The following is a 26,423-nucleotide window of genomic DNA, read 5'->3' as shown; positions in this document are numbered from 1 at the left end:
TTGTGGCTTTTCAGTATCAAGACCTAATATCTGTGGTGTTCAGGAGCCCTGCAGGGAGGGTAATCCAGCTCTTATCTCTTGTATATCTCATATTTAACCAATCAAAGCAAACTTCTTTTTTAAGATAATGAAGAAGAGTCTATAAAAGTTAAAATTAAGCTTAGGTTTAAAATAAAAATTAAAAGTTAGGTTAAATTTTTATAGCCCCTTTATAAGGAAAGTTAAGAATGTTTTGTTTTTAAAAACTTTAATATTGGGCTGGAAAGATGGCTCAGCAGTTAAGAGCACTGACTGCTATTCCAGAGGTCCTGAGTTCATTTTCCAGCAACCTTGTGTTATTTCACCACCATCTATAATAGAATTTGATGCCCTTTTCTGCCATACAGGTATACATGCAAAACCCTCATACATAAAATATAAATAAATTAAATTTTTAAAAATTTTATCTTTAATATTTTTTTAAATAAAACTTTATCCCCATTTCTCAGATTAGGGTTGTAAACGAGAAGCTGCACTTAGACCGAGGGGTGTGCTTTCTGAGGGTCATTATTCTTGGTTTTAAAACTCCTCCCTGTGTCTGCTAGGACCTAGGGTAGGGCTGACCCTCACCTGCCACCTTCTGTGTTAAACAGCTACTGCAGAAGCCAGTAGCTCCTCTGGTGGTACTGCTTGTCCTGGCTTCAGGTATGGCTGCTGGCTGCTGGCTGCTGGCTGCGGATACATGTAGATCAGTTTAAGCTGTTTTAAAGTCCCAGAATTATAGCTGAAGAAATAGCACAGTAGTTAGATCACTTGTTACTCTTCCAGAGGACCAGACCACGCACACACATGGTAGCTCACAGCACTTGTAACTCCAGTTCTAGAGGATCTGATGTAGGCGCTGATCTGACCTGTGTAGGTGCCAGGTCCACATGTGGTGCACACACACATAAAAATGAAGCACTAATACAGATAAAACAAATGAATCTAAAAGAATACATAGAGATCCAGGACTATAGCTAGACTCTGTAGGCCACAACCCCCAGCTCTGGTTTCCTGGCTCTGTAGCATTGAGCAAGTTACTTGTCTCTTAGTCTCCTCATCTTTGAGGTCATGACCTTTCAGGTCTAATGTGTTAGAGTAAATGGAAGCATCATACTTAGCTTCTCAGTGATATTAGCTCTTCACACTTGATTAGGCTAGCGATGCCTCATCTGTGTTTAACTCTTGTATGTTGGTTCTATAATCCTAAGGTTTGGTGTTTTAGGATTTAATGGGAACTTGGATTTTGTGAAGGGACAGGAGCAGGACTCCAGAAGAGAATGGCTGTAGAGCATATTCTTAAACACACACACATACACACTCTCACACACACACTCACACTTGCTTTCCTAAAAACCCTGAGGCCCTGCAATCTGGCTAGAAAAGAAAGAAAACCATTCCAAGATATTTAATTGTACAGGGAGCTTACAGGATTGATCGTGAGCTTAGCTTTTTACAATAGTCCAGTGAATAAGAAATGCTCCTGACAAACGATCAATGATAGGATAATCACTCTTCATCCCCTCCTCATTCTTACCTTCTTTCTTCCAGGAGAACAGGGTTCAGAAGTCAAAAATCTTTATAGACGCCGCTTTTAAATTAAGCAGAAAATAGACATTGACATATTTGTTAATCTCCCCTAAATCATTACCGGGGCTGGCTGCTGTGCTACAGCAGGCCCTCCGTGTACAGCACAAGGGTAGCACCCACCTGAGAGCAGCCTTCTGCTCCTAGGACATAAAAGATTAGAGACACTTTTCCTCAAAACAAAATACACAGACTCTGGACCTTCTTACATGTTTAAGTCTTCTCAACACCTCTCCTTGCCCTGTTTCTTTTCTGAGTTGGCCTTTGGGAAACACTGCCTCATTTTCTAACTCCTGAGAAAACAAGAGCACCATAGTATTTATTTCATTATTCCTTTGAAACTCTAGACTAGCACAATTGGCCTGCGCTCCCCCACTCCTCCTAAAGGCTCTCTTCAGCCTGTAGTTCCTCCTCCTGCATCCAAGTGTTGAGGCTGCTCTTAATTCTGCAAACACAAGGAACCAACAGTCCAGCTACTGTCAGGAGATCTGCTTGGCCACTTTTGGTACCATTAAGGAGGACAAACACAGGCATTGGGGGTGGCCAGACCCAGGTGTAAATTCTGACTGTGTTACTTACCAGCTAGGTGCCACTTTACATTTCAGAGTCTCTTCTTATTCTGGTTTGTAAAATGGATAGTTTGTCTATAAGGAGGGTATAAGGATCAGAGATAATGTATGTGAAGCGACCTGGAAAATACTTGGCAGCACTGAAGGATTCAGCTTAGCAGCAGGGTTAACAGCTGTCCAGCCTAGGTCTGAATCATGTGTGTGTTGACTTATGAGGTCTATGATCCTGAAAGCCTCATGTGCAGGCCTGACGCACAATAAGTGGCATGTTATATATGGCCCATGTAGATGCATACGTGCGTTCAAGTACAATGTCAGCCGCTTACCTAGAAGAAGACTCTTGAAGGATTTGGAGTTCCCTGCTGAACTTTCTTCATGAAAGTCCTGCCATTCCTGAGGGCCCAGCATTTTTACATCTTCAACCTCATAGTAAAGGAGAAGCTTCTTTAAATCTTGGTGCTGCTGAGAACATGGCAGACGTTCTTTTGTCTTCGCTACACAATAGGACTAAGGTGACTTCCACATGACCTAGCCTGAAATGGAAGGGTCCACTACTACAGAAGTAGTAGTCCTCTGCAAGTAAGAAAGGCAGTGGGACACTGTCCAACAGCTTCAGGGCAGTGCTGCCCTGAGTCCTGGCTGTCACTTTCTTGATCTGTGGCCTTGATGACTCACACAAGTTCTTGGTCTCTGTATGTTTACTTGTAAGATGCTAAGAAGAATACAGCCTCAGGAATTGGTAAGACTAAATGGGACCTGAGACAGCAGGTCAGAAACTGCTTCTCACTGGTTTTTTTTTTTGTTGTTGTTGTTTGTTTGTTTTGATTTTTGAGACAGGGTTTCTCCGTAGCTTTTTTGGTTCCTGTCCTGGAGCTAGCTCTTCTAGACCAGATTGGCCTCGAACTCACAGAGATCCGCCTGCCTCTGCCTCCCGAGTGCTGGGATTAAAGGTGTGCGCCACCACCGCCCAGCTTTTCTCACAGTTTTAAAATGGAGAGGTGGAGCTAGGCATCTAAAAAGTCACGTAAAATAAAACTAAATGCTAGAGTCCCATCCTTGCTTAGTTAGCATTTGCTTATGTGTGATACTTCTGGCTCACACAGCAGCCCAAAGCTATTCATAGCATATGATTCGTAGTGGCATAAAAAAACAAGAGATGTTCCCACACAGGCATATGCTTGAAACAGGCCTTTCTCTGCTGCAGCACATCACCTGTGCTTGTGTATTTGTCAGCGTTAGTGACAAAACATATCAGATAACTCCAGCACCAGGGATGTCACCTATTGTTCATTCAGTTAGATGTACTCAGCTTTGCTGGGCGGGCAGATAAATTTTCATTATTGATTGCAGACCCCACTCTGAAAGTAATTAGGGAGGGAAGCACAACATAGCAAGACCTCTACCAAAACCCAGTAGATGGAGATGGTCTTCCTTGTAACAAGAGCATCATCTCTGATGAGGTGATGGTACTGTGTGTTCCATGCTTAGCAGTTCACACAGGATCTGCTCTTCTCTTTCCCTGTTTCCTCTCTTTTAGCCTAAGACCTAGAGTTTTGTCACCTGGTCAGAGATTGGGTCAGGACTGATCTGAGTTACATGAATCTGGTTCTACTTGGTTGAATTGTACAACTTTGAGTTTAAGAATATTCAAATCTGGGGTTCTGATGACCTCTGAGGACTTCTGAATGCATGTGGTACATATAAACTCACAAAGGAATACACACACACACACACACACACACACACACACACACACACACACACACATGCGTGGGGTGGGTAACATATATAATAAATACATAAATCTTTAAAAATAGAAAGTTAAAAAAAATTAAAGATCTGTACAACTAAAAAAAGAAAATAAAACATGACATTTCTATTGCAAAAAAAAAAGAATATTCAAATCTGACATTAGAAGCTAAGGAATACAGCAGCTTACGACTTAGGGGTGATCTTAGTGCTTAGCAGTTTCACAGGCACCTATTGAGGACTGGCTAAAACCAGAGCTGCTGGCCTATACTCTTGTCCCAGGGGAAGCTCACCTACAAAATTCTATATTTGGACTAGTCCAACTACTCTAATGGTGGGCATGGTATCTTGACTGTGGGGATAGAGGAGCCTTGCTGTTGGACAGTGAACTGATGAGAGAGGTACAGACCTCAGGTGGTCACTTTTCCTGTTTAAGAGAGACCTGGAGAGCAGGATTGCCACCACTACTTTCATACTCATGACCTGTAGGGAAAAGAAGACACATGGGCTCTCTGTGACAAAGCAAGGACAGGAGTACTATCTCACAGAGTCTGTTATGAGGCAAAGAGTGATGCAATGGAAAGCCAGGTCCTAGAGGGAAGGACTGTGACTACATCTGTGCCAAGATTCCTGATCCCTGCAGTGTGACAGGCAGGTTTATATAATTGCAGGCACCCCAGAGCTAAGCCCCACTGAGCGGAAGGAACTGGAGAACAAGTTGAAGGAACGGGAGGAGTTCCTAATTCCCATTTACCATCAGGTAGCTGTGCAGTTTGCTGACTTGCACGACACACCAGGCCGGATGCAGGAGAAGGGTGTTATTAATGTAAGTACCACAGTTGCCATTTCTGACTTATCAGAGCCCTGCAAGTGACATAGGCCCACAAGTAGGGAGCTGCTAGAGCCATATCAACACAGCTTATGCAGATCAAACCATTTCAGATATTTTTTAAATATTTATTATTTATTATGTATACAATATTCTTTCTCTGTGTATGCTTGCAGGCCAGAAGAGGGCACCAGACCTCATTACAGATGGTTGTGAGCCACCATGTGGTTGCTGGGAATTGAACTCAGGACCTTTGGAAGAACAGGCAATGCTCTTAACCGCTGAGCCATCTCTCCAGCCCCCCATTTCAGATTTTTTAAGAGATATTTCCCCCTTTCTGTATCCACTGCCATCTAAAACAAAATGATTTAGGTTTCCATGGAATCCTCAGGCAAGCTCTTCATTGGTGAACAGCAAAACGGGTGATCCTCAGACTGGATTATTACAATGTCAAAGTTATGGTGATAGCTAATTCACCATTGATCTGCATGAAAGTTGAGTTGTCTGCTCAGAACATATTTTTCCCTTTCTAGTTCTCTGGGAATTTAGCCTCTTCCTCAGAACTACAATCATGTGTAGGATAGCATTTGCCAGAATACTGGCTGTGCACAGTGTTCTGTGAGTTTAGGGATGTACTGGGGGTGTAGGGAGTTAAGGCCATCTTTGGGGTCTCTAAAGGGCTTTTCTGGAGAGTGGCTTTTTATGGCTGTGGGGTTTCTTCAGATTGAGTGTTAGTGCCAGAATGTCTACACTAATTCCTCTGTGCTCTTCTGGGAGTCTAGGACATCTTAGATTGGAAAACATCCCGTACTTTCTTCTACTGGCGGCTGAGGCGTCTCCTGCTAGAGGACTTGGTCAAGAAGAAAATCCACAATGCCAACCCTGAATTGACTGACGGCCAGATCCAGGCCATGTTGAGACGCTGGTTTGTAGAAGTGGAAGGCACAGTAAAGGTAGGTGAAGCACCTACAAACCTAGATGCTGTACAGCCAACCATGAGAGTTACAAAGGTTGTCAGCTAAGAATCTTCAGGCCTTTAGGGGTAGGGAGTACAAGGAACCTAAAACCCAGATCCTCTACCATTCCAAATTACAGCCAAATAATATGCTATGATATGTTAGAAAAGCTAGAAGAGCCCATCTGCAGCCCATATAGTCATTCAGCAAACCGTTTTGAACACTTAAAACATGCCAGACACTGAACTAGACCCTGGGGACTTAACAGTGAGAAGCAGTATGCCTGCCCACAGAGAGCTTGTGTTGTCCTACCCAGCAGCAAGGCTGGTATTAAACCCAACAAAGAGCATAGTCATATTGCACAGAGTAGATACCCAATTTTGAAGTTGGAAGAGCAAGATTTCTGGAGGAAGGGATGTCTCAACAGAGACCTAATAAACCAGAAGAAAAGTTGTGTTGGTGGAGCAGGGGTAGAAAGAATGCTCCAAGCTGAAGCAATTGTGTGTTCAAGGTATGCTAGCAAAGTCAGCATGTATCTGGCAGGATGACTCAGAGAATAGTTGACTAGGTAGAAACCCAACTGCCTGAGCTGCAGAGGTGTCTGCACTGTCTGGAAGATGATTGTAAGCAGCCGAATTACACTCCTCAGGAAGCCTAATAGATGTGATGATCTCACACACACATGCACACAAACGATGCTAAGACTATAGTTTTGGTTTTACATCTGAGCTGGAAGAACATGCCTGCCCTGCCAGTAGGAATGCATCTGGCATCATCTTAGGGTGATCTCATAGAAGGGCCTCTTAACAAGACAGTGTACCCAGTGTTCTTTCATTAGAATTACAGACAGGACAAGCCTGAAGTCAACATTCATCCCTGGGTTTCACAAAACAGTCCACAGGAAATAGGGAAGGGAAAGCTAAACCTTTATGTCTACATTTTTACTAAGTAAAATTAAGGGCAAATGTGGGTGGCTAAGGGAAAGAGCTCTTGCTTGTATGATGTGTGCACCCCTGAATTAGAGTCCCAAGGAAAAGATTAACCTTTTTTAGTGTTACTATATACATTTTAAAAAACATTTATTTTGTGTGTCAGTCTGGGCATGCCACAGTTTACATGGAGAAGTCATAAGATGACTTGAAGGAATTGGTTCTCTTCTTCTACTATGTTGGTTCAGGGGATCAAACTCAGGACTTCAGGCTGGACAGCAAGTGCTTTTCACCACTGAGCTATCTTGCCGGTCCTGTTTTATCAGGCTACACTAAACAGATATATTTTGTAATATATTACCTATGTGATCAAAATCTTTGGCGATTGTCGGATATTGATGGAGAGTGATTAGTTGGTGGTGGCATGAAGTGCCTTGTCTTACAGAGGGTCACTCCAGTCTCCTCATGCTACCTGGAGTCTTTGCTAACAACTTTTCTTATCAAGGAACTGTAAGACTCGCCGTCAGTTTTAAAGCCAGTCATGTGGAGTGTTCTAAGAGTCACCTTTGTGTTAAGTCTGCCTGTTTCTTTATGATTGGAAAGCTTCTTGGATAAATATTTCAGATGTGCAGCAGGGGAGTGGGACATTCTCTGACATTTGGTTGAGGTTAAGGTCAGTCTGTGGCATCATAATTGAGTGAGACAATTTTGTCAGTGGCTACTCGCAGCTTCTAGTGGAAGTTGGCATTGAAAGTCATGCAAGTGTAAAATAAGAGGTTGTTCTCCAGTTAAGAGTGGTCGGCTAGGTAAATGGAGTGTGTGTGTGTGGCCCATACGCCTCCCTACCACATTAGTCACTAATGGACATGCACAGCCTCGGTGGGCACAAGGATGAGGAGAAGGAATAGCCTCCCTCCAAGCATGAAGTGAATAGATAGGTCCCTTCACATACTCTTAGTGGCATCCTCCCAGGGGGCAGTGTGTCTAAAGAAACAGGCCATTGCTATCTCTCAGGAATGGGGAGCTGTGTGTGCACAGGCTCCTTGCTGGATTGAGTGCAGAAGACACTGCAGGCTCACAGCTCAGGAAGAGGCTTTCTTCACACTGAGTACCAGTTGATACTATTTCCCTTGCTTGTATTTACAGAAGATTGCCTTTCCCGTGAGCTCTCATCCTAGGAGACAGGGGAAAGAGAAAGGAAGGACAAGTGATCCTGTGAAGTCAGGACATATGGCTTTGAAACCTCCTGCCACATTCTGCAGGCTCAGCAGGCCCTGAGTGTGGGATAGGTGATAAAATCTGCAGCGCCCTTGAGAGAAGAAAGTGCTGCAGTGTTCAAGGTGTAGAGTTGCCTCTGAAGGGCTACTATATAAGCTGCCTGATGTTAAGAAGTGGCTGAGAGCACTCTGTATGGTGGCTGGGTCTTTAAATAATGACAGATTTCATGTCTGTTTCCCTCAAATGCAAAGACTGGTAGAGTCCTCTTGGGTACCAAGACCTTTGCTGCTGTTACTGGTAAAGAAGGCATGTAGTGACAGGCATTTATTAGCCATGTTTTGTATTGTTTTCCCCCAGAGATTTTGTTTTCTTGATCCTGGCAAAATATTTTAGAATGGAAAATTGAGCGATATGAATCTTTTGTTCCCCTTAGAGACCTCCATCCCATGAGCTCTAGGGTTGCACCTGGATCCACTGGGCAGCCATGTTGTAGGAAGTAGTTGGGTTTATAGTTCATGGTCTCACCGTGGGTAAAAGCAACAGCATTGCTACAACTCCCTAAAGAAAAGGTTCCAAGAGCTGTGGATTGAATTTGGTTGTGCAAACATGGCACTTGCTTGCTTCATGGGGATGGTTTCTCTCTTGATTTCTAGCTCCACAATTTGAAGTATGCAGTTTTTCCAATAGGCTAATTGGTTCTCTGCCTGAAGACTCTGACAGGAGAAATCACAATTAAAACATTGCACGGAGCCAGGCAGTGATTGTGCATGCTTGTAATCACAACACTTGAGACCAGCCTGGTCTATAGAGTTTCAGGACAACTGGGGCTACAAAGAGAAACAAAGACTTTGCTTGGAACATTGGGGAACAAATGTAAATTTTTGGGATCTCACAAACTCACTTAAAAAGAAGTTCCTAGCTTCTATTTGATTGGACACATAATTTGAGCCTCCATTCCCTCATGTATGAACTGGGGATAATGTTTATGGTGTCACAGGACTCAGTGGGTTTAAATGTCAAAAGTAAAGCATGTTATACATTAAATAGCAGCCAGACATGATAGAGCATACCTTTAATCCCAGAGCTCAAGGATGTGATCTTGTATGAGTTCGGGTTAGCCAGGAATATATGGTGAGAGCCTGGGGGGTGGGGGAGAGGATGAGAGAGAAAGAGAGCACATAAGCAAAGTCAAAGCATGAGACTAGGTGAACTGACTCCTTCTGGAAGGACTACCAGACTCACACTAGTGTCCCCAGGGCTTAATGCCCTAATTCATTCTAATTGTCCAGTTACCCACTTCCTCTTATTCTGGAGTTCCAATGGAATGAGGATCAGAGAAAGCACTGTTGATAAGGTCTCTACTGTCTCATGCACCCACAGATGGCCTGGTGTATCAGCGAGGGATGAGGTAAGGAGGAAAATAGGCAAGAATTGCCTGGCCCAGCCATAAAATCTAGCAAGCCACTGTTCACATGGTCTTTTGGTGTTGTGCCACAGAGACTCTGAAAGAAATCACATTGCATCTTGGGCTTTAGAAGGTCATAACCTTAGAAACATAGATACATTAAAAGCAACTTCCTTTCTAGGATGTATATGTCTACACCAAGTATTTCTCCAGCTGGTAGCATCTCTAAGTAACTCACATGGTGAAGTCATTTGTAGGCGTGATAGTCGAGGCTCACAGCCACCAGGTTGTGCCCTAGTCACTCCCTGGACCTGTACAACTATTGCTTAGGGAGAGCTTAACAGCTGTCCAGTGCATTAGAAATGAACCTTTTCAAACAGGTCATTTAGATTTTGTAAGCTAGACTAATTATTACATATAATTAGTGAGGCTGAGTGGTGCCTGAGATACTTACTTATCCATTGATGCAGAAAGAGAGAGTTGTCTGGTGAACATGTAAGGCAAGCCAGTGTTGTGATGTTTAATTGTTGATATTTTATTGATATTAAGATGCTCTGGCTGGGATGTCAGGCGGGCGATATGGGCCCAAGGGTGTCGTGGGGCTAGCAGCCCAGCATTTCACACTTGTTTAAGATCTACTCTGGAATCCTAGGAAGGCAAATAGCTACATTTTTTATAATTCTAAGGAAGAAAGTGATAATGGCTTTCCCCCTTGGAACTGTCCTTCCTCATGACTGGATTAGTGAGTCTTATGGCTGTCCCAGAAGGCAGCCTGCTTTTCCTGAGTGCAAGAGAAGAGCTTAGAGCATGGTAAGTCCTCCCAGACAGACTGAGGGAAAACATAGCACTGTGTGTACAAAAGCTTGTTTCTTTTTGCTAAAATTTAATTGGTTAGAACTCAGAGTCCTCTGTCTTCATGTACTGTGGGCTTCAGACTTGGTGGTGTCATCCAGTTGTGTCCGGAATAAACAGCATGTTTTATATGCAGGGTCCATATTTTTAGAATCTAAAAACTTGGAATGTGTTGCTGTCTGTTATTCTGCCTGGGGACTGTTTTAAATGTTTAAACACCTACTGTAGTTTGTGCCTGCAGGAGGGGAAGGCCAGAGTATTTACTCTAGAGGGTAGCTGCCTTTCTCCAGTGTAGTGTGTGAGCATCGTTAGAAGCCAGCATCTCGTTAGCTAATACATTACACCAATCAAGGAGAGTTATCTTAAGCCACAATTAATCTGCTCCCTGGCATATGTTGATAGCAAAGCATCATGCTGTTTCTTAATTAAAAGCAAACGGATTAAAAATGATTAATAAGAGTATTAAATATTCTCCTAAACTAAAGGCTTTGGAACTCCTGAGTGAATCTAGTTGGGTTTTGTTTGGTTTCCTTCTGAAGCTCAAGAAGCCGCCATTGTTTTATTTTTTGCTCCTCTCTCCAACAAATCCTTCTAAGTTGGGGAAGCTGTGAAGTCCTCTAGCCACAGGGAACTCTTAATCACCAACAGTGGAAACGGCCAAGTTTATAAAGGTGCCAGTGGCTAGAGTCCAGGTATAAAGTAGACCACATGAGCAAGGCTCATTGTCAGCAGGGCTAGCTACAGTTTTCCTGTGGAGCAAAAGTATTTCCCTATTGCAGACCCTCAGAGAGGAGTACTCCCAAGTAAAACATGGAGGTGGGTAGTTCCCAGCTTGTTCTGTGAGGGAGAGCTGATCTCTGTCAGAGATGCCCAAGGTGGGCAAATCCAGAGCCAGGAAAGAGACAAGACTGCTGGAAAAGGCTCACTACTGAGCCAACTACCATTAATCCTGGGAACCTGTGATTCAGCATAGTAAACAGTCGGGCACAGCCAGCCCACCGACTAAGTCAGGGAAGGAAGTGAGTCTGAAAGGAAACCATAGTTTGGTTGCATAGTTTGGTTGGTTGCTTTTGTGAGACAGGGTCTCACTCTGTACCCTTGGCTAATCATAACTTAGTGTATCCCAGGCTGGCCTTGGACTCCCTATCCACCTGCCTCAGCCTTACAGGTGCTAGGATAAAAGGTGTGAGCCACCACACCTAGCAATAAAAGGTATTTTTAAAAGCATGCAGTAGGTGAGAAGACAGCCCAGTTTCCTGATGCTGGATGCTTCGTTTGTGAATGTTTACTCCGCACTATGCAGGGCCTGAGGTTACAGCTGTGGCTTTTGTGCCATTGCTTGTGTCTATCTGGATTTTCTGAAGCCACAACACAAGCCTCAGAGTCCCTACAGTGCCCACCTATTAAATTACAGCGCCAAACTCATTGTCATTCTGACTTTGACTTCGTTAGTGATAACAGAAAAGGATAGCGCACCTTTAAATGACGAGCTTTGTGTTTAATTACCCAAACAAAATGACATAAATATGAATGAGCCCTAATGGTGGTACTTGGTTTTCCGGAAACCATTAACAAAACGATTCCTAAATGATTTGTAAAGAAATGAGAGAAGAGAGCAAGGAGAAGGCTATTAGGCTTCTAACATACTCCTGAATTATTATGTAGTCAGCTGCCTCAGAAATACTTCGCTAAATGATCTTGAAAGAAAGGAGGCGAGAGGTGGGCTGTTGAGACTCTCAGGGCTACAGACTTCTTGACCCTCTGCAGTACTCTCATAGCTAATAAAGTGGGGTGGGTTTCTGGCTTGGTGGTAACACTGTAGCAACAAGAAATTCCTCCATATCAGTATCCATGTTGTATTGTGTGTTGTCCTCTACGTCTTGCTCCCATGTGTCCTTTAAAGAAGTGGTCCAGCCACAGAAGGCTTTCCCAGCTAGAGAACTAAGGCACAGAGCCTCGTCTGCCACATCTTGCTGGAACTGGAATTGCACTTCAGGATCAGTGTCTCCATTCTTCCAAAAAGAGACAGCCACATACATCTTTCCCTCCCAGTCACACTCTTAAGTACCCTGCTCCTCGCAGACCTACTGTTGTGGGACAGTAGAGAACAGAGCCTCCTAGGACAGACTCCCATGTGAGTGCCTGAAAATCAAAGGAAGGAAGCGAGAGGAAGGCAGCTCCCCGCTGGGAACCTGCCCCCTCCTCCCCAGACCTGAACAGTAAAGGAGAATTGTGAACAATGTTTTTATGCCAAGAAAGTTTTTGAGATCCTGGGCAATCAGGTTTCCAGAACTAGTCCATGGCATTTGACCAGGACTTGATTGTTTGCAGGCTTACGTTTGGGACAATAATAAGGACCTGGTGGAGTGGCTGGAGAAGCAACTGACAGAGGAAGATGGTGTCCGCTCAGTGATAGAGGAGAACATCAAATACATCAGCAGGGACTACGTCCTCAAGCAGATCCGCAGGTGAGGCCACCAGCAGGGTCCTTGAAAAGTTTTATAATAAACTATGAGATAGTGCTGCTCTGATCCCTGTGGTTCCCCTGTCTGGAACTGCTATAGTTGACCAATAGATGCAGAAATATCCCTGAGACACAGCTCTCTCTCTGCTGATTTTTACACATGCATTCACTCTAGGTACAGATACTCAAACCAAGTGGATGATTTTGAAAGGCAGGAAGGCTGACATCTCCTTGGGAGATGTCCATAAAACTACTTGGAAATATATTACTGAGGGAAAAGCTGCAAAGTAGAAGCTACCACTAGTAATTCGCCTGTCATTTAAATGTTTACCTTATCAAAATTGTGTGCAACTCTCTAAGGACAGAAATTCTCCTATGTGGCTACAGTAAAACCATCAACTTTGGTAAGTTACTGACTAAATGCTTTTATGGAGAGTTTTCCCTATGAGCGTGGGCTCAGTGCTAGAGCACATTGGTATCCCCAGCACTGCCTTGCCTCAGTCCTCCATTTGTAGAACATCATCACTTATTTTTAGGCTGTCTGTTTCTCTGTGGTTTGAGTTCTGTATTGTATCTGTATCACATGTGTGATATTCTGTCCATCACAGAGTAGCCCCACTGAAAGTCACCCAAAGTTCATATGCCCCTGGTGTTAATTTCTATCACCTAGCCAAGCTGTTTCTGGATTTCACCACTGTATAATTACTGACCATCACCCCCTCTGCCTTGCTACTCACTAACTAACCTGTGGGAAGACACTTGCAGGCCAGAGAAGCTATCTTGCCTGAAGAATCTTTACTGTGAACTGTACTCTGCTTCCCCAATTATGCCCTCACTTAAACTCTGTAAGCAGCAGTTCCTGTCTTCCCTGATACATTTCTACATTATTGATGTAGACTAGGAAATTCTTACTTCCTTTATTTTAGGGTTTACTTCTGGGATATATGGCATCAAAATAATGCATATTTGTCTAGAAAGGGCCCTTCATTCAGGCATCTTTGTCAGTGTGTCCCTGTGGACTGAGGTTTCTGTCCTGCCCAGTTCCCACAGTTGTTAAGTCCCAAAGAAATCACACAGAGGTCTACATTAATTATAAACTGATTGGCCTAGTAGTATCTCAGGTTTCTTATTAACTCTTTTAACTTATATTAGCCCACAATTCTTATCTGTGCTAGCCACATGACTCGGTACCTTTTTCGGCAAGGCAGTCACATTTTGGTTCCTCTCTGTCTGGATGACAACTGTAGAATGACTTTTCCTCATCCAAAAATTCTCCTGTTCTCATTGCTCCGCCTATACTTCCTGCCTGGCTACTGGCCAATCAGCATTTTGTTAAAAATAATACAAGTTACAGAATAAAAGACCATTTTCCCATGGCATGTCCCCACTGTTTTTGTTTTGGGGTTTATTTATTTATGTTTTTCTTTTTTTTTTATTGTTTGGTTTTTCGAGACAGGGTTTCTCTGTGGTTTTGGAGCCTGTCCTGGAACTAGCTCTTGTAGACCAGGCTGGTCTCAAACTCACAGAGATCCGCCTGCCTCTGCCTCCCGAGTGCTGGGGTTAAAAGCGCCACCACCACCACCCAGCTTATTTAGATTTTTTTTAAATATTTATTTATTATGTATACAATATTCTATGTGTATGCCTGCAGGCCAGAAGAGGGCACAAGATCCCATTACAGATGGTTGTGAGCCACCATGTGGTTGCTGGGAATTGAACTCAGGACCTTTGGAAGAGCAGGCAATGCTCTTAACCTCTGAGCCATCTCTCCAGCCCCCTTATTTAGATTTTTTTAAGACAGGGTTTGTCTGTGTAGATCAGGCTGGCCTCAAATACTCAAGATATCTCCCCATCTCTACTGCCCAAGTGCTAGGATTAAAGGCCTGGCTGGGGTTTATTTTTTAATTGCTCCTTATTTTTTAACATTGCAAAATGTTTTCTAGTGCCTTTTACACAATCCTTAGCTGCTAAGGATGTTTGAACAAAGGAGAACTCATGAGGTGGTGAGCTCACTATGCACAGCTGCCCTTGTCAGCATGTCTGTCAGGCAATTCTTAAGTGCCCCAGTCTAGACACTGCTTTTTATCTTTTCTTCACCTTCTCCAATCTTCTCTCCAGCTTGGTACAGGCCAATCCAGAAGTTGCCATGGATTCCATCGTCCATATGACCCAGCACATCTCACCCACTCAGCGAGCAGAAGTTGTAAGGATCCTCTCCACCATGGATTCCCCTTCCACGTAGGAGATGCTTCTCACCCATTCCTGCCCTGTCTCTGGAGAAGAGAGCTAGGGCTGCCTCTTACATCTGAAACCACTGTAATGAGAAGGCACCGGACGCCTGGTACTGGAGTCAGAGTGGCATTTGCTTCCCCTTGAATGTGTCAGGTTCTGCATGACATCCTGGGCTGTAGATCACAAAGCCCAGTCACACATACCCGGTTCAGTATTTGTTAGCCCAGCTCTGCTGACAGTCCTCTTTCCATGCACAGGACTAGAAGGCAATGAAGGGTACATGCCTGTACCATGAGGTCTTACTAGACTAAAAGCAGGACCGCCTCCTGTCCTGCCCACCCCAGCATAGGGCTGTGGGGACAGTGTCCAAGCGTCTGCAGCCCCTGCCCAATGAGCCACAGCTGCAGCCGCAGGCAGCAGGGGAGGGCTGGGGCTGAGGATGGAGGAGACTCAAGTCCATCCATCACTTCCCCATGTGCAGCCTGGCACACACCAGGCACTGGAGAGGAACAGTCCCCATTTAACTATACCAAGATACCTATTTATGAGAGACGAGGGCAAAACCATGATTTAAGAGGCAGGCTGAAAAGCAGATCAAGTCATTTTTGCAATTAAAACACTCTCAACCTTGAGTGGCTTCTCAGTACACCTGGGGAGATGGCCAACCTGCCACCACCTTGCTTATATACCCAGGAGCTAAAGGCCAATGCCATAACCTCTGTGTGGGTGTTTGGAGGCAGGCAATGCAGAGCCTGAGGTGGTGAGCTAAAAGGAGACTATCTTTCCTATCAGAGAGTAGTCCGAGACAGAAGTCTCTTCTGAGGACTGGAAAGATTGTCACTGTGGGGCCATGCCTACAAAGTTACTCATCCCTATTCCTGGCAGAAAGTACGGCAGGTCCACCTTGATGACACCAGACACTGGCCTTCCTGGTGTGAGAAAGCATCCAGGGAACAAGAATTCACCTACCCCTAAGATTTCTTACAGTTCAGTCACGGTGCTGGTATTTCCAGACTTTCTGGGTTCTCCATGGCCGCCAACAGGGCCTCCTCAGAGGTGAGCTGCAGAGCTTAACAATACATTTATCAAAGAAAGGAGCCACGGTGTTCCCACTACAAGAGTGGAGATGGTCAGCGCTGTAGCCTCCAGTGCCTGCAGTATGACTAATGTTTCTCACTGGAGACCCAGGAGGAAATCACTAAGATGCCCCAGAAACCATTGGCATGAATACTTCAGTCTGAGCCTTAACCCTGGATTCTACAGAAAGAGCTGGCCTCCTCTTCAGGAACATCTCGTTCTGATATTCCAGAGGACTTCTCATCAGCTCCACATCACAAGTATTGCAAGTGGACATCTGGGGGACTGGATGCAAACTGTTCTGCCCTCACGAGCCCTGGTGGAAGGAACAGGCAGGCAGGAGCAGGTGGAGAGCATCCTTAGTCCAGAAGGAAGCTTCCCTGGCCCCTGGTTCTCTGCTTACCTGCTGGGTAAGGATGGGATTTGTCTCCAGCCTCCGCATCACTCCAGCACATCCAGTCCCACACATTGCTGGTGGTATGAAAGTTTTACCCTCCTGGAGGCCTGTCCTGGCATTTCTTCAGAGGTGAGATGGGCTGTGTTTCTAACTCCCCTTTCCCTGCTGCCCCATCCCCAGGACAGGGGCTTTTCATATGGAGAAGTCAGAACCACAACACATGAGCAATCTGATGGTCCCACAGCCCATTACACATGCAAGGTTACTGAGGGAGGAGGATGAATGATATATTGACCTAGACTTGCTTGAACTGAGATTGCCATATTATCTGTTCACTTCGTTCACAAAGCAGCCTTCACTCGTGTCAGTGAGAATTCGATGGACACACACGCCAATGAGCAAGGGGCTTCAGTCCAATGCACTCTTTTCACATTTTGTTGAAATAAACCTCCACATTTGTAGAAGAGCCACCGTTTGTCATTTCAATCCATTCCCAGCCACCCATTTTCTTGTCCCACGTTCATTGGGGACTGAGAGAAGGGAGAGCCCCTCCTTGACTGTACAGTACCAACCAACGAGGTTTTGTCTCCTAAAATTGCTGAGAATGAATGGGGTATCTGTCCAAAGCTGGCCTTGGCCCCCTTGTCATAGGGCACTACCAGTACTCCAGATCCCTCCAGATAATTACAAGTTCTTTAATAATGTTTCCGTAGAGTGTTCTACAGCATGCTCACTGCTGAGATCTGAGTGGGAGTTCCCAAGAGAGAAATGGTTTAGAGCAGGGACAGGAAAGACATCAGAAAGAAGGGATTTAGCCTGTTTATGGATACTGGCTCCAGAGAAAAACTGCCTGCATGCAGGATTTCCAGTGTCCTCAGCACCATGAGCTCTGGGACCACCCCACCCTTGAAGATTTTGGGGGCAGTGTTTAGGTCTCCTGGGTTTTGAAGTCTGAGCATGTACGGTACTAGGATCAAGAAAGACATGATTGGCCGGGCGTTGGTGGCGCACGCCTTTAATCCCAGCACTCGGGAGGCAGAGGCAGGCGGATCCCTGTGAGTTCGAGACCAGCCTGGTCTACAGAGCTAGTTCCAGGACAGGCTCCAAAGCCACAGAGAAACCCTGTCTCGAAAAACCAAAAAAAAAAAAAAAAAGAAAGACATGATTGTGTGCCCTTGACACCCCACCAGTTCCTCAGGACCAGCTCTGTGTCTCCGGGGAATTGAGGCAGCATCTGAAAGAACTGCAAGCAAAGAAAGGGGGGAGGAACTCTTGGCTGATTATTAAACTTGGTTCTGGTTTGGGGGTTGTGTTTTGTTTGTAAAGCAGAGGGTGATTTTTTTTTTTTATGAAATGATATGTCAAGATATAATACTAACTTGAACTACCCTAAGTCAGTGTTCTAGAAAGAGGGGCAGGAAGGGAGGCTTGAGCTGGGTATTGTGACCCAGGTCTGAGATCTAGGCCACCCTGATCTATGTATGAGACTGCCTCAAAACAAGAAGTAGGAGACGGATACAGAATCCAGTGAGAACTGCTTCTTTGCCTGCAGCTGCACCCTGTGAGCAGGGAATCCTGAGTCAGCACAGAATCCGGGTCAGCGGCTGAGAGCCAGGGCCAGGGTATGGGCTCAGCTAGCACCGGCAGTTGCTTCTGGGATAGCATCATACTGCCCTTGATCCACCCAGGGAGACAAAGAGCTCTGAGGCACGATGTGAGTAGCACAGACAATGAGGGTCAAAGCCTCTTGTCAGGAAAGAGGAGGAATGTGGTGTCTGCAGTTATTCAGAACTACTGGGGTCCTGGATGAAAGCAGTTTTTTGGGGGGTGATGGACAAAGCAAACAGGTGTCAGAAATGAAGTCAGTGTCCCTGCTCTTAGATGCCTCTGATACCTGAGTGTGCGTCAGTATGTGGAAGGGTTAGACCAGGGCCTGGTTCACTGTCCTGGGTGCCATGAACTCTGGATCCAAGCTCACCTCTCTTGTGTATGTATTGTCCACGAGTTGGCAGGGTCACCCGGACAAGAAGTACAGAAAATAATGGGAGACTAACAGCTGTTCTCTTTATTCTGAAAGCGCATGCACCTCAGACATGAGTTGTCTTTGTGTCTACTGGAGTTTCTCTAGTCCTGGACATAACTGGATGCCTTGCGGTGGCTGAAAATCCTGTGGGCAGTTATAAAGTAATGGTGCTAGGGCAGCTTCAGTGAGCAGCGTGACCCAAAGAAGGGTGTCCTGCAGCTGTCAATCAAGTAGGATAATGGCACCTCTACCAGAGTGGGCTAGACCATCGTGACTCTCTCATTCAGAGATGAGAGATTGAAACCACACTAAAAGCTCACACTTGACTATAGGAAAGGCTAACGGCATTCTGCCTGTCCCTACCAGGGCCCTTCGATAGCCACACCACAGAGTGCAGATAAAGCTGGGCGTGGTGGTGCACACCTGTAATCCCAGCACTCTGGAGGCAGGAACAAGAGAATCACAGCAAGTTCCAGGCCAGCCTAGGGTCATAACAAGACCCTGCCTCAAAACTGGACTCGATGAACCTGAGCAGAGCTCTTGTTCCCACCCTTGGGAAGGCTCCCGCCAAGAAGTCCCATCAGTCATCACGACTCTACTGCTGGGTGTCACTAGCACGTTCTCAAGGCACAAGTGTGCCATAGTGCACATGTGGAGGTCAGAGGACAGCATGGGTTCAGGAGACCAAGCACAGTTTATTAAGCTGTGTGGCAAGGACTTACCCACTGAGCCATTTTACCAGCCCTACCTGTCCATTCCTTAGGAGACTAAGGACCCGTCCTCACCCATAGGACTTTGTCAGGGAATTATCCATTATCCCTTTTGGTCCAGGGATCATCTAGACATTAAGTAGACATGAATGCCAAGCAGAAGTGACAATGAGGAACAATGCAGCCATCAGAAGGCTGGCCGCTGAGCCTGGCTACCTTCACCAAAAGGCTCAAAGGCCTCCTGGAGTAACACTTGCTTTCCCTGGGATGCAAAGAAAGGAGCGAGGAGATCCCATGATTGCATCGGGCTCTAAAAACATTCTAATCTGGAGTCTTGGATAAAGCTGATGTCCAAGTATCACCCCATGCCCACTGGCAGTAGTAACTGGTGAATATGTGGGGAAGACCAGTGCCCACCTAGCCTGGCATGATCCTGACATCAGACCAGCAGCCTACCCAGGTTGTCAGAGTGGGAAGTGAGACAGCCATGGAGGTCTTGCTAGAATACCTGAATAGGGAAAAAGTGTAAGCTAGGGCTGACTTTCAAACTGAGTGTGCACCCTCAGATAAACACAAATAGACAACAAAGGAGGAATATCTGCCCAAACCATTGACCATAGGCATAGGGTGGCCTACGAAGCTGGGAGAGGATGGGAACATTGCCTCTTGTGCCGTATGGGAAACCAAATCCACAGATTAAGCAGAGGTGTTAAGAAAAAGCTTGGGAGGGAGGAGCAGGAAGGTCAGCAGTTCAAAGCTGCCTTCGTTGTATAGCAAGTTCAGGACCAGCCTGAGCTATATAAGAGCTAGCCTTAACCAAAAATAATGATAATAAATAAGAACCTCCTTAACAAAGGGAAAGTTGAGAGCCTCTAATTACTAAAATTGATACCCTTTTTTTCTCAACCAGAACTGATACATCCCCACGGGAAAAAGTCAGATCTTCTGTGTGTGTACAGATGTTGAATTTAGAGACCTCAAATCATCTATTACAAATATGATAAGAGGCTGGACGGTGGTGGTGGCGCACGCCTCTAATCCCAGCACTCGGGAGGCAGAGGAAGGTGGATCTCTGTGAGTTTGAGACCAGCCTGGTCTACAGAGCTAGTTCCAGGACAGGCTCCAAAGCTACAGAGAAACCCTGTCTCGAAACACAACAAAATGATCAGGGTCAGGAATGTGGCTCAGTGACAGCATGTGCTTAACATACACAAGGCCCTGCTGCATTCAATCCAACAGAACCAATGAAAGGAAACCTTAGAGTGTGCAACTGTGAATTAGCCAATGGAGAATCTCAATAAAGAAACATATTTTTAAAGACATCCTAATGAGTGGATGCATGCCTGCAATCCCAACATCCAGGAGGCAAAGGCAGGAGGATCACAGAGACCCTGTCAAACAAAAATGACTAAAATGTGCTAGAATGTGGACAGACTCTGGAAAGCAGCCATGTAAACTGAAGATAGCAGTAGAAGCATCTGATGTAAAAAAAAAAACTGGGAAAACAAGAACAAAAGAATAAATAGCCTTAAATTCTAACGCAGCAACCCTGAACATTCCAGTAGAGCCAGAGGCAGAGAAGGAGCAGAAAGGTAACTGAAGAAAACTGCCCAATCAGATAACCAAGAAGCTCCATAAACACCAAGAGAAGGAAACACAATCAAATGACTAAAAGATGAGAGCCTGAGCGAATTGTACAGGGGATAGCAAAACACGCCCCACCCCTGTCACTAGGAGGCAATGAACTGATACTGTATGAAAAAAAAAAAACGCAACCAAGAATCCTGAGGATAGAGACTGGAGAGATGGCTCAGCAGTGAGCACTTGCCACTCTTTCAGAGGACCTGAGTTCAGTTTCCAGCACCCTTACTGGGCAGATCACAGCTGTCTACGATTCAAGTTCCTGGGGGTCTAATACCCTATTCTGTTCTCCACAGGCATCTGGTACACACATGTAAATTTTTAAATAATAAAAATAATTTTTAAAAAGGAAAAGCCAGGTGGTGGTAGCACATATGTTTAATCCCAGGAGTCAGAGGCAGGTGGATCTCTGAGTTACAGGACACCCAGGACTACACACAAGAAACCCTGTCTCGGGGTGGGGGTGGGGGATAAAGAAAAGGAGCCATTAGGATAGAAAAACTATCTCTAAAATAAGTAAAGGTAAAATAAAGACATTCCCATAAAAGGTAATAGATACAGGGCAGCAGTCATTCAAGTAAAAAGATGATTTCAAGTAGCAATTCAAATCTACAAAGAGATAAGGCTCCAGGAAAGAGAAATACCATGGATAATACAAAAATCCTATATTTTCTGTAGCCACCAATAGATACACAGTTATGCCCAGTGTAGCTGTACCTGCCTGGCCAGAAAGATTCCAAGTTCAACGCAACCTGAACTATATAACGAGACCTTGTCTTAAAAATTCAGTTAAAGAGTGGACCAGCAAGATGGCCCAGGGGGTAAAGACTTATAAGCAAGTTTGACAACCCAAGTTCAATCCCCAGAACCCACATGGTGGACGGAAGGCACCAACTCCAGAGAGTTGTCTCCTGACTGCCACATGTATACACTGGCACATGCCACCTCCCATAAATGGAAATGCAAGTTTAAAAAAATGTATATTTTATAATATACCATGCATGACAATCACACAGAAGAGGAAGAAGAAAGACCGCTGCATTAGAACCATGCTTCTAGACATTGACAGAATTGTACTGATTTCTAGCCTGCTGGATATCCTTAGGACAACCACAAGTATGACATCAGTCATATGTGCATATCTTATGACGATAAGGGGTTGATATCTAAAATATATAAAGAGCTCATCTCTGCAGAAGCAAAGCCCATGTAAGTGAAGTACTTACATATCTCTCTGCAGGGGACACATGAGTGACCGGAAACATTGTTGATAGCATCACTGATAGAGAATGACAGAGCACAGCAAGATGTCACCTCGAGTATGTTAGGATGACTGATGTTAAAGTGAGTGTTGCTAAGAACGTGGAGATAGATACAAAAACGGCTCGGAAAATAGTTCCACCAAAACCTTTTCATTGTGTATTTGTGTGTTGGTCACATGTATACCATATTATGCAGGTGCCTGTGGAGGCCAAAAAAGAACATGGGATCCTCTGGAAGAGCGGTAAACACTGAGTCATTTCTTCACCTCCCCCGTCCCTCACAAAAACCTTTTAAACAGCACTCCATATGATCCAGAGATCCATTCTAGATACATCTCCCCAACAACTGAAGGAGTGAGACAGTGCCAAGTTCACGGGCAATCTTCACAATAGGCAGGAAGTGGAGTCAGCCCAGGTAACTGTTGACATAAAGTTACATACACATGTGCCCACACACACGAGAAAGAAAGAGAGAGAGAGAGAGAGAGAGAGAGAGAGAGAGAGAGAGAGAGAGAGAGAGAGAGAATAAAGTAGCCAAGGCTGGGGTGGGATGAAAAGGTTTGGAAATCTGGTACAGAGAAGCATAAATATACTTAGCATTTTTAAATGCATGCTTCAGGGTATCACATTTATTTAACCACTATAGGGGATCTACACATATATGCTACAAAAATGGCATGCTATTCAACATATAAGATATTCAATGAGGGACAAATCAGAAGTTCTATCAAACCTGAGACCTTATCACAGGGTCTAGCAGAGGAGCCAGCTGTGCAAAGAACAGTCCCATCAGCTTTGTTAGGACGCACGTGGAGCACAAGGGAGGCGGAGATGAGCTAAGGGGACTCTGGCAATCAGTGGGATGACAATATTGGCCAGATTGCCTCCTGCCCACAAACATTATATTGAATTTCAAGGGAATTAACACTATAATCAAAAGATAGAGACTAGCAGAAAAAAATAATCCACCAATTACAAAAATAGTGTGTACCAGAAACACTATATTCAAAATCAGGTTCGAAGTAAATGTGCAGAAAACCTGGGTGTGCAAACGAGTCTTAAGGGTTTTATAGCTTTATTAATGCTGGGGAATGTATCCATTGAAGATATGATTAGATAGGCCAGGCATAATGACACATGGCTTTAATTCCAGCAACTCTGTTCAGTGCTAGCCTAGTCTAGTTCCAGGACAGTCAGGGCTATGTAGAGAGACCCCATCTCAAAAAAAAAAAAAGTTATCTCTAGAGACAAGCAGACATTTATAATAAACACACCCATCTGTCGTGGGGCTATAGTAATCACTCCTAGCAACCAGTACCAAAATACAAAAGGCAAAATTAACAGTGGAAAAGAGACACGAGTGGTGTAGAAATAGACTTGGTAGCAGATGCCTATAATCCCAGCATGTGGGAGGTGGAGGGAGAAGGATGGAGAGAATTGGAGGCCAGCCATGGCTACAAAGTGAGATGCTGTCTCAAGGAAAAGTAAAAAAGGAAATGGCAGCCTGGAGAGATGGCTTAGCAACTAAGAGTGCTGCTCTTGCAGGGGACCAGGGTTTGATTCCCAGTGCCCACAAGGCAGCTCACAACAGCCTGTAACTCCAGTTCCAGCACATCTGATGCTGTGCCCTCTTCTGGCTCCTGTGGGCACTGGGCACACACGGTGCACAGACAAACATGCAGTCAAAACAACCATACACAGAAAAAGTAATTTTTTTGAGGAGGGAAGGGAAAATCATTTAACAGTAGCAGATCTGGACCTGGAGCCATAGTCTAACTGCTGCTCAAGACCAACATCCAATCCTGGACAGAGAGCAGAAAGCCCAAAGCAAATGGAATGCAGGAGAAATGTAAACGTGAATGAAAGAAAATGGTGAAGATAGAGAAAAACCTGCAAAGCCAAAATCAGCTTTTTTTTATATTTACTTTTATGTGCATTGGTATTTTGCCTACATGTATGTCCATATGAGGGTATTGGATCCCCTGCACTGGAATTACAGACAGGTGCTCTTAACCAATGAGCCATTGCTCCAGCCCCAAAAGTCAGCTTTTTAAAAAGGCCACGCCAGACAAACTTCCCAAATTAGGAATGAAGGACTGGAGAGGTGGCTCGGCAGTTATGAACACTGACCGCATCAGGCGGTGGCGCACACCTTTAATCCTAGCACCTGGGAGGCAGAAACAGGAGAATCTCTGTGAGTTCGAGGCCAGCCTGGTCTACAGAGTGAGTTCCAGGACAGCCAAGGCTGTTACACAGAGAAACCCTGCTTCAATAAATAAGTAAACAAATAAGCAAATAAATAAAACACTGAACCCTGACTGTTCTTCCAGAGGATCTGGGTTCAATTTCCAGTACGCACATGGCAGCTCACAGCCATCTGTAACTGTAGTCCCGCGGGGGCAGATACCCTCCTCTGATGTGCAGACATGCAAACAAAATATCCATTTATGTAAAATATAGAGAGAAAGTGAGAGAGGAAAGGGCACCAGGGTCCACAGGGCCAGGATTGTAAGAGCCTCCTAGGAGCACATGCTCAGATCTAAAGAGAAGCCTCTGCCTCCTGTGATGGAGAAGAAGGCACACCTGGTTCATTCCATTAGGCCAGTGCCTTGATACGAAAGCCACAGGAAGCACCTGTTCATCATGAACACTGATGCCAAAAACATTGGCAGGTCCAGGCATGGTGGTGCAATTCTTTAATCCTAGCACTCAGAAGGCAGAGGCAGGCAAATCTCTTGTGAGTCTGAGCACAGCTCAGGCCAGTCAGGGCCACATGGTGAGACCCTGTCTCAAATAGCACAAAAATCTTAGCAAATATGAGCAAGCAGTTCAGTAATGTTAATTTTTTTAAAGGTATGCCCCATAGCCAGTTGCCATTCATCCCAGGAGTACAAGATTAGTTTAAAATCCAAAATCAATGTAACACACATCAATAAAGGGCAGAATGAACCCTCTGGCCATAGCGTAGTGTCAGCAAATGCATTTGGACGTCCAGCACCAATCCACACCACAATCCTCACAAACTGAGAACAACCTTGTCCTGAGAAAGCAAGTCACGAGGGCCTGATGATGCTCCCTGAGATGAAATAAGGCCACGCACCTATGCTAGCCACTCAACAGGGTGCTGTACGCTAAAGAAAATTACAGGCTGAGAGATCATGAAAAACACTTAGAAACCTGGGTTGTACCAGGCATGGTGGCTCACCCTTACAGGCTGAAGCTCGAGGACTGTCATGAGTTCAGGACCAGCCTGCGCTACCTAGTTCCAGGCCAGCCTGGGCTGCATAGTGAGACCTTGTTTCAAACAAACAAACAAACAAAAATAACAAAACAAATACGATTCTTACTTATCTCTGTATGCTAGCAAAGAGAAACCAATGAATAGAAATGAGTTCCATTTAACAGCACCAAAAACAGATATTTAGTAATCTCACAGAAGGACTGTGATTTGTCCACGAGAAGTTATAACACTGCTGAGAGAAATTAGACAGGAGCAAAGGAAAAGTGGATCCCACACTTGTGAGCCAGAGTCTTGGGGTTCAGATGGCAGTTCTCCCAGACTGACCTGCAAAGTTTTATTTGGTTTTCATGGTATTTTTTAATGCAGGGCCTCAAACAGTCCTATGCCTCAGCCTCCCAAGAAAAGGTGTGTGTACCCATGCCCAACTCAGCAGGCTTCCTTATAGAAATCAACAGTGTGGAGCCTGGGGTGGAGCTCTGTGGGAGAAGGGCTTGCTTAGCACGCACGCACGAAGCCCTGGGTTTGATCCCCAGCATAACCCGGGAGTGATGGGAGTTTGAGGTCAGCCTGGGCTATCTCAAAAAAAGAATTAACAAATTTACCCTAAAATGTTATGGAAAGACAAGAGATCAGACAGCCAAAACAATTCTGAGAAATATCTACGGGATTTAAGATGACTGATTTCAAAACCAGACGCAGTATAAAGCAGGCAGAGTCTATGAATCTTACATTTATGGTCAGATGATTTTGGACTAAAGTCTCAGGAAAATCTGTCAGCAGATGGTCTGTGAAGACTATCTGTACATAAAACTGTATTCTCAGACTTCCACCCAGACCAAAGGCAGGCAGATAGCAGACACACGTGTAAGAACTGGCCGGGTGAGCCTGGACTCAGGAGACTTGGGCAGGAGGATCCTGGGCTCATGGCCAGTCTGGGCGATGGCAAGCGCCTGTCTCACAAACCAAGCAGACAAAAACTGGGAGAGCTCTGACTTGAGAGAAGCTGTCGGCACGCGTGTGACCTTGGGAGACAAAGCCTTCTTATATGTGACACCAACACCGTAACAGAAAAAAGAAGTCAGATTTTTTTTTTTTAAACTATGTAGCCCTGGCTGCCTGGAACTATATAGACCAGGCTGACTTCAAACCCAGATATCCACCTGCCTCTGCCTCCTGAGGTCTGGGGTCAAAGGAGTGCACCACACACCTAGCTCAGGTTTTGCCAAAATTAAATGTTTTGTATTTCAAAATGCATCTGTTA

At 44.9% G+C, this 26,423-nt stretch overlaps 1 protein-coding gene across 5 annotated transcripts in view; it reads left to right on the top strand.

Annotated features, from left to right (window-relative positions):
- The window catches only part of Acaca (acetyl-CoA carboxylase alpha), a 271,723-nt gene extending 254,972 nt beyond the window's left edge, over positions 1 to 16,751 (top strand). For all 5 annotated transcript variants that reach the window (XM_075991299.1, XM_075991300.1, XM_075991302.1 and 2 more), the window contains 4 exons: positions 4,598 to 4,752; positions 5,538 to 5,708; positions 12,447 to 12,583; positions 14,698 to 16,751. In XM_075991299.1, the coding sequence (XP_075847414.1) occupies positions 4,598 to 4,752; positions 5,538 to 5,708; positions 12,447 to 12,583; positions 14,698 to 14,821 (587 nt within the window). In that variant the 3' untranslated portion in view covers positions 14,822 to 16,751. The remainder of the gene's footprint in view (positions 1 to 4,597; positions 4,753 to 5,537; positions 5,709 to 12,446; positions 12,584 to 14,697) is intronic.
- The last annotated feature ends 9,672 nt before the right edge of the window (positions 16,752 to 26,423 follow it).

Source organism: Microtus pennsylvanicus, chromosome 11 (genome assembly GCF_037038515.1).
Source record: "Microtus pennsylvanicus isolate mMicPen1 chromosome 11, mMicPen1.hap1, whole genome shotgun sequence".
Lineage (NCBI taxonomy): Eukaryota > Metazoa > Chordata > Mammalia > Rodentia > Cricetidae > Microtus > Microtus pennsylvanicus.
This window is presented reverse-complemented; position numbering and strand designations above follow the sequence as displayed.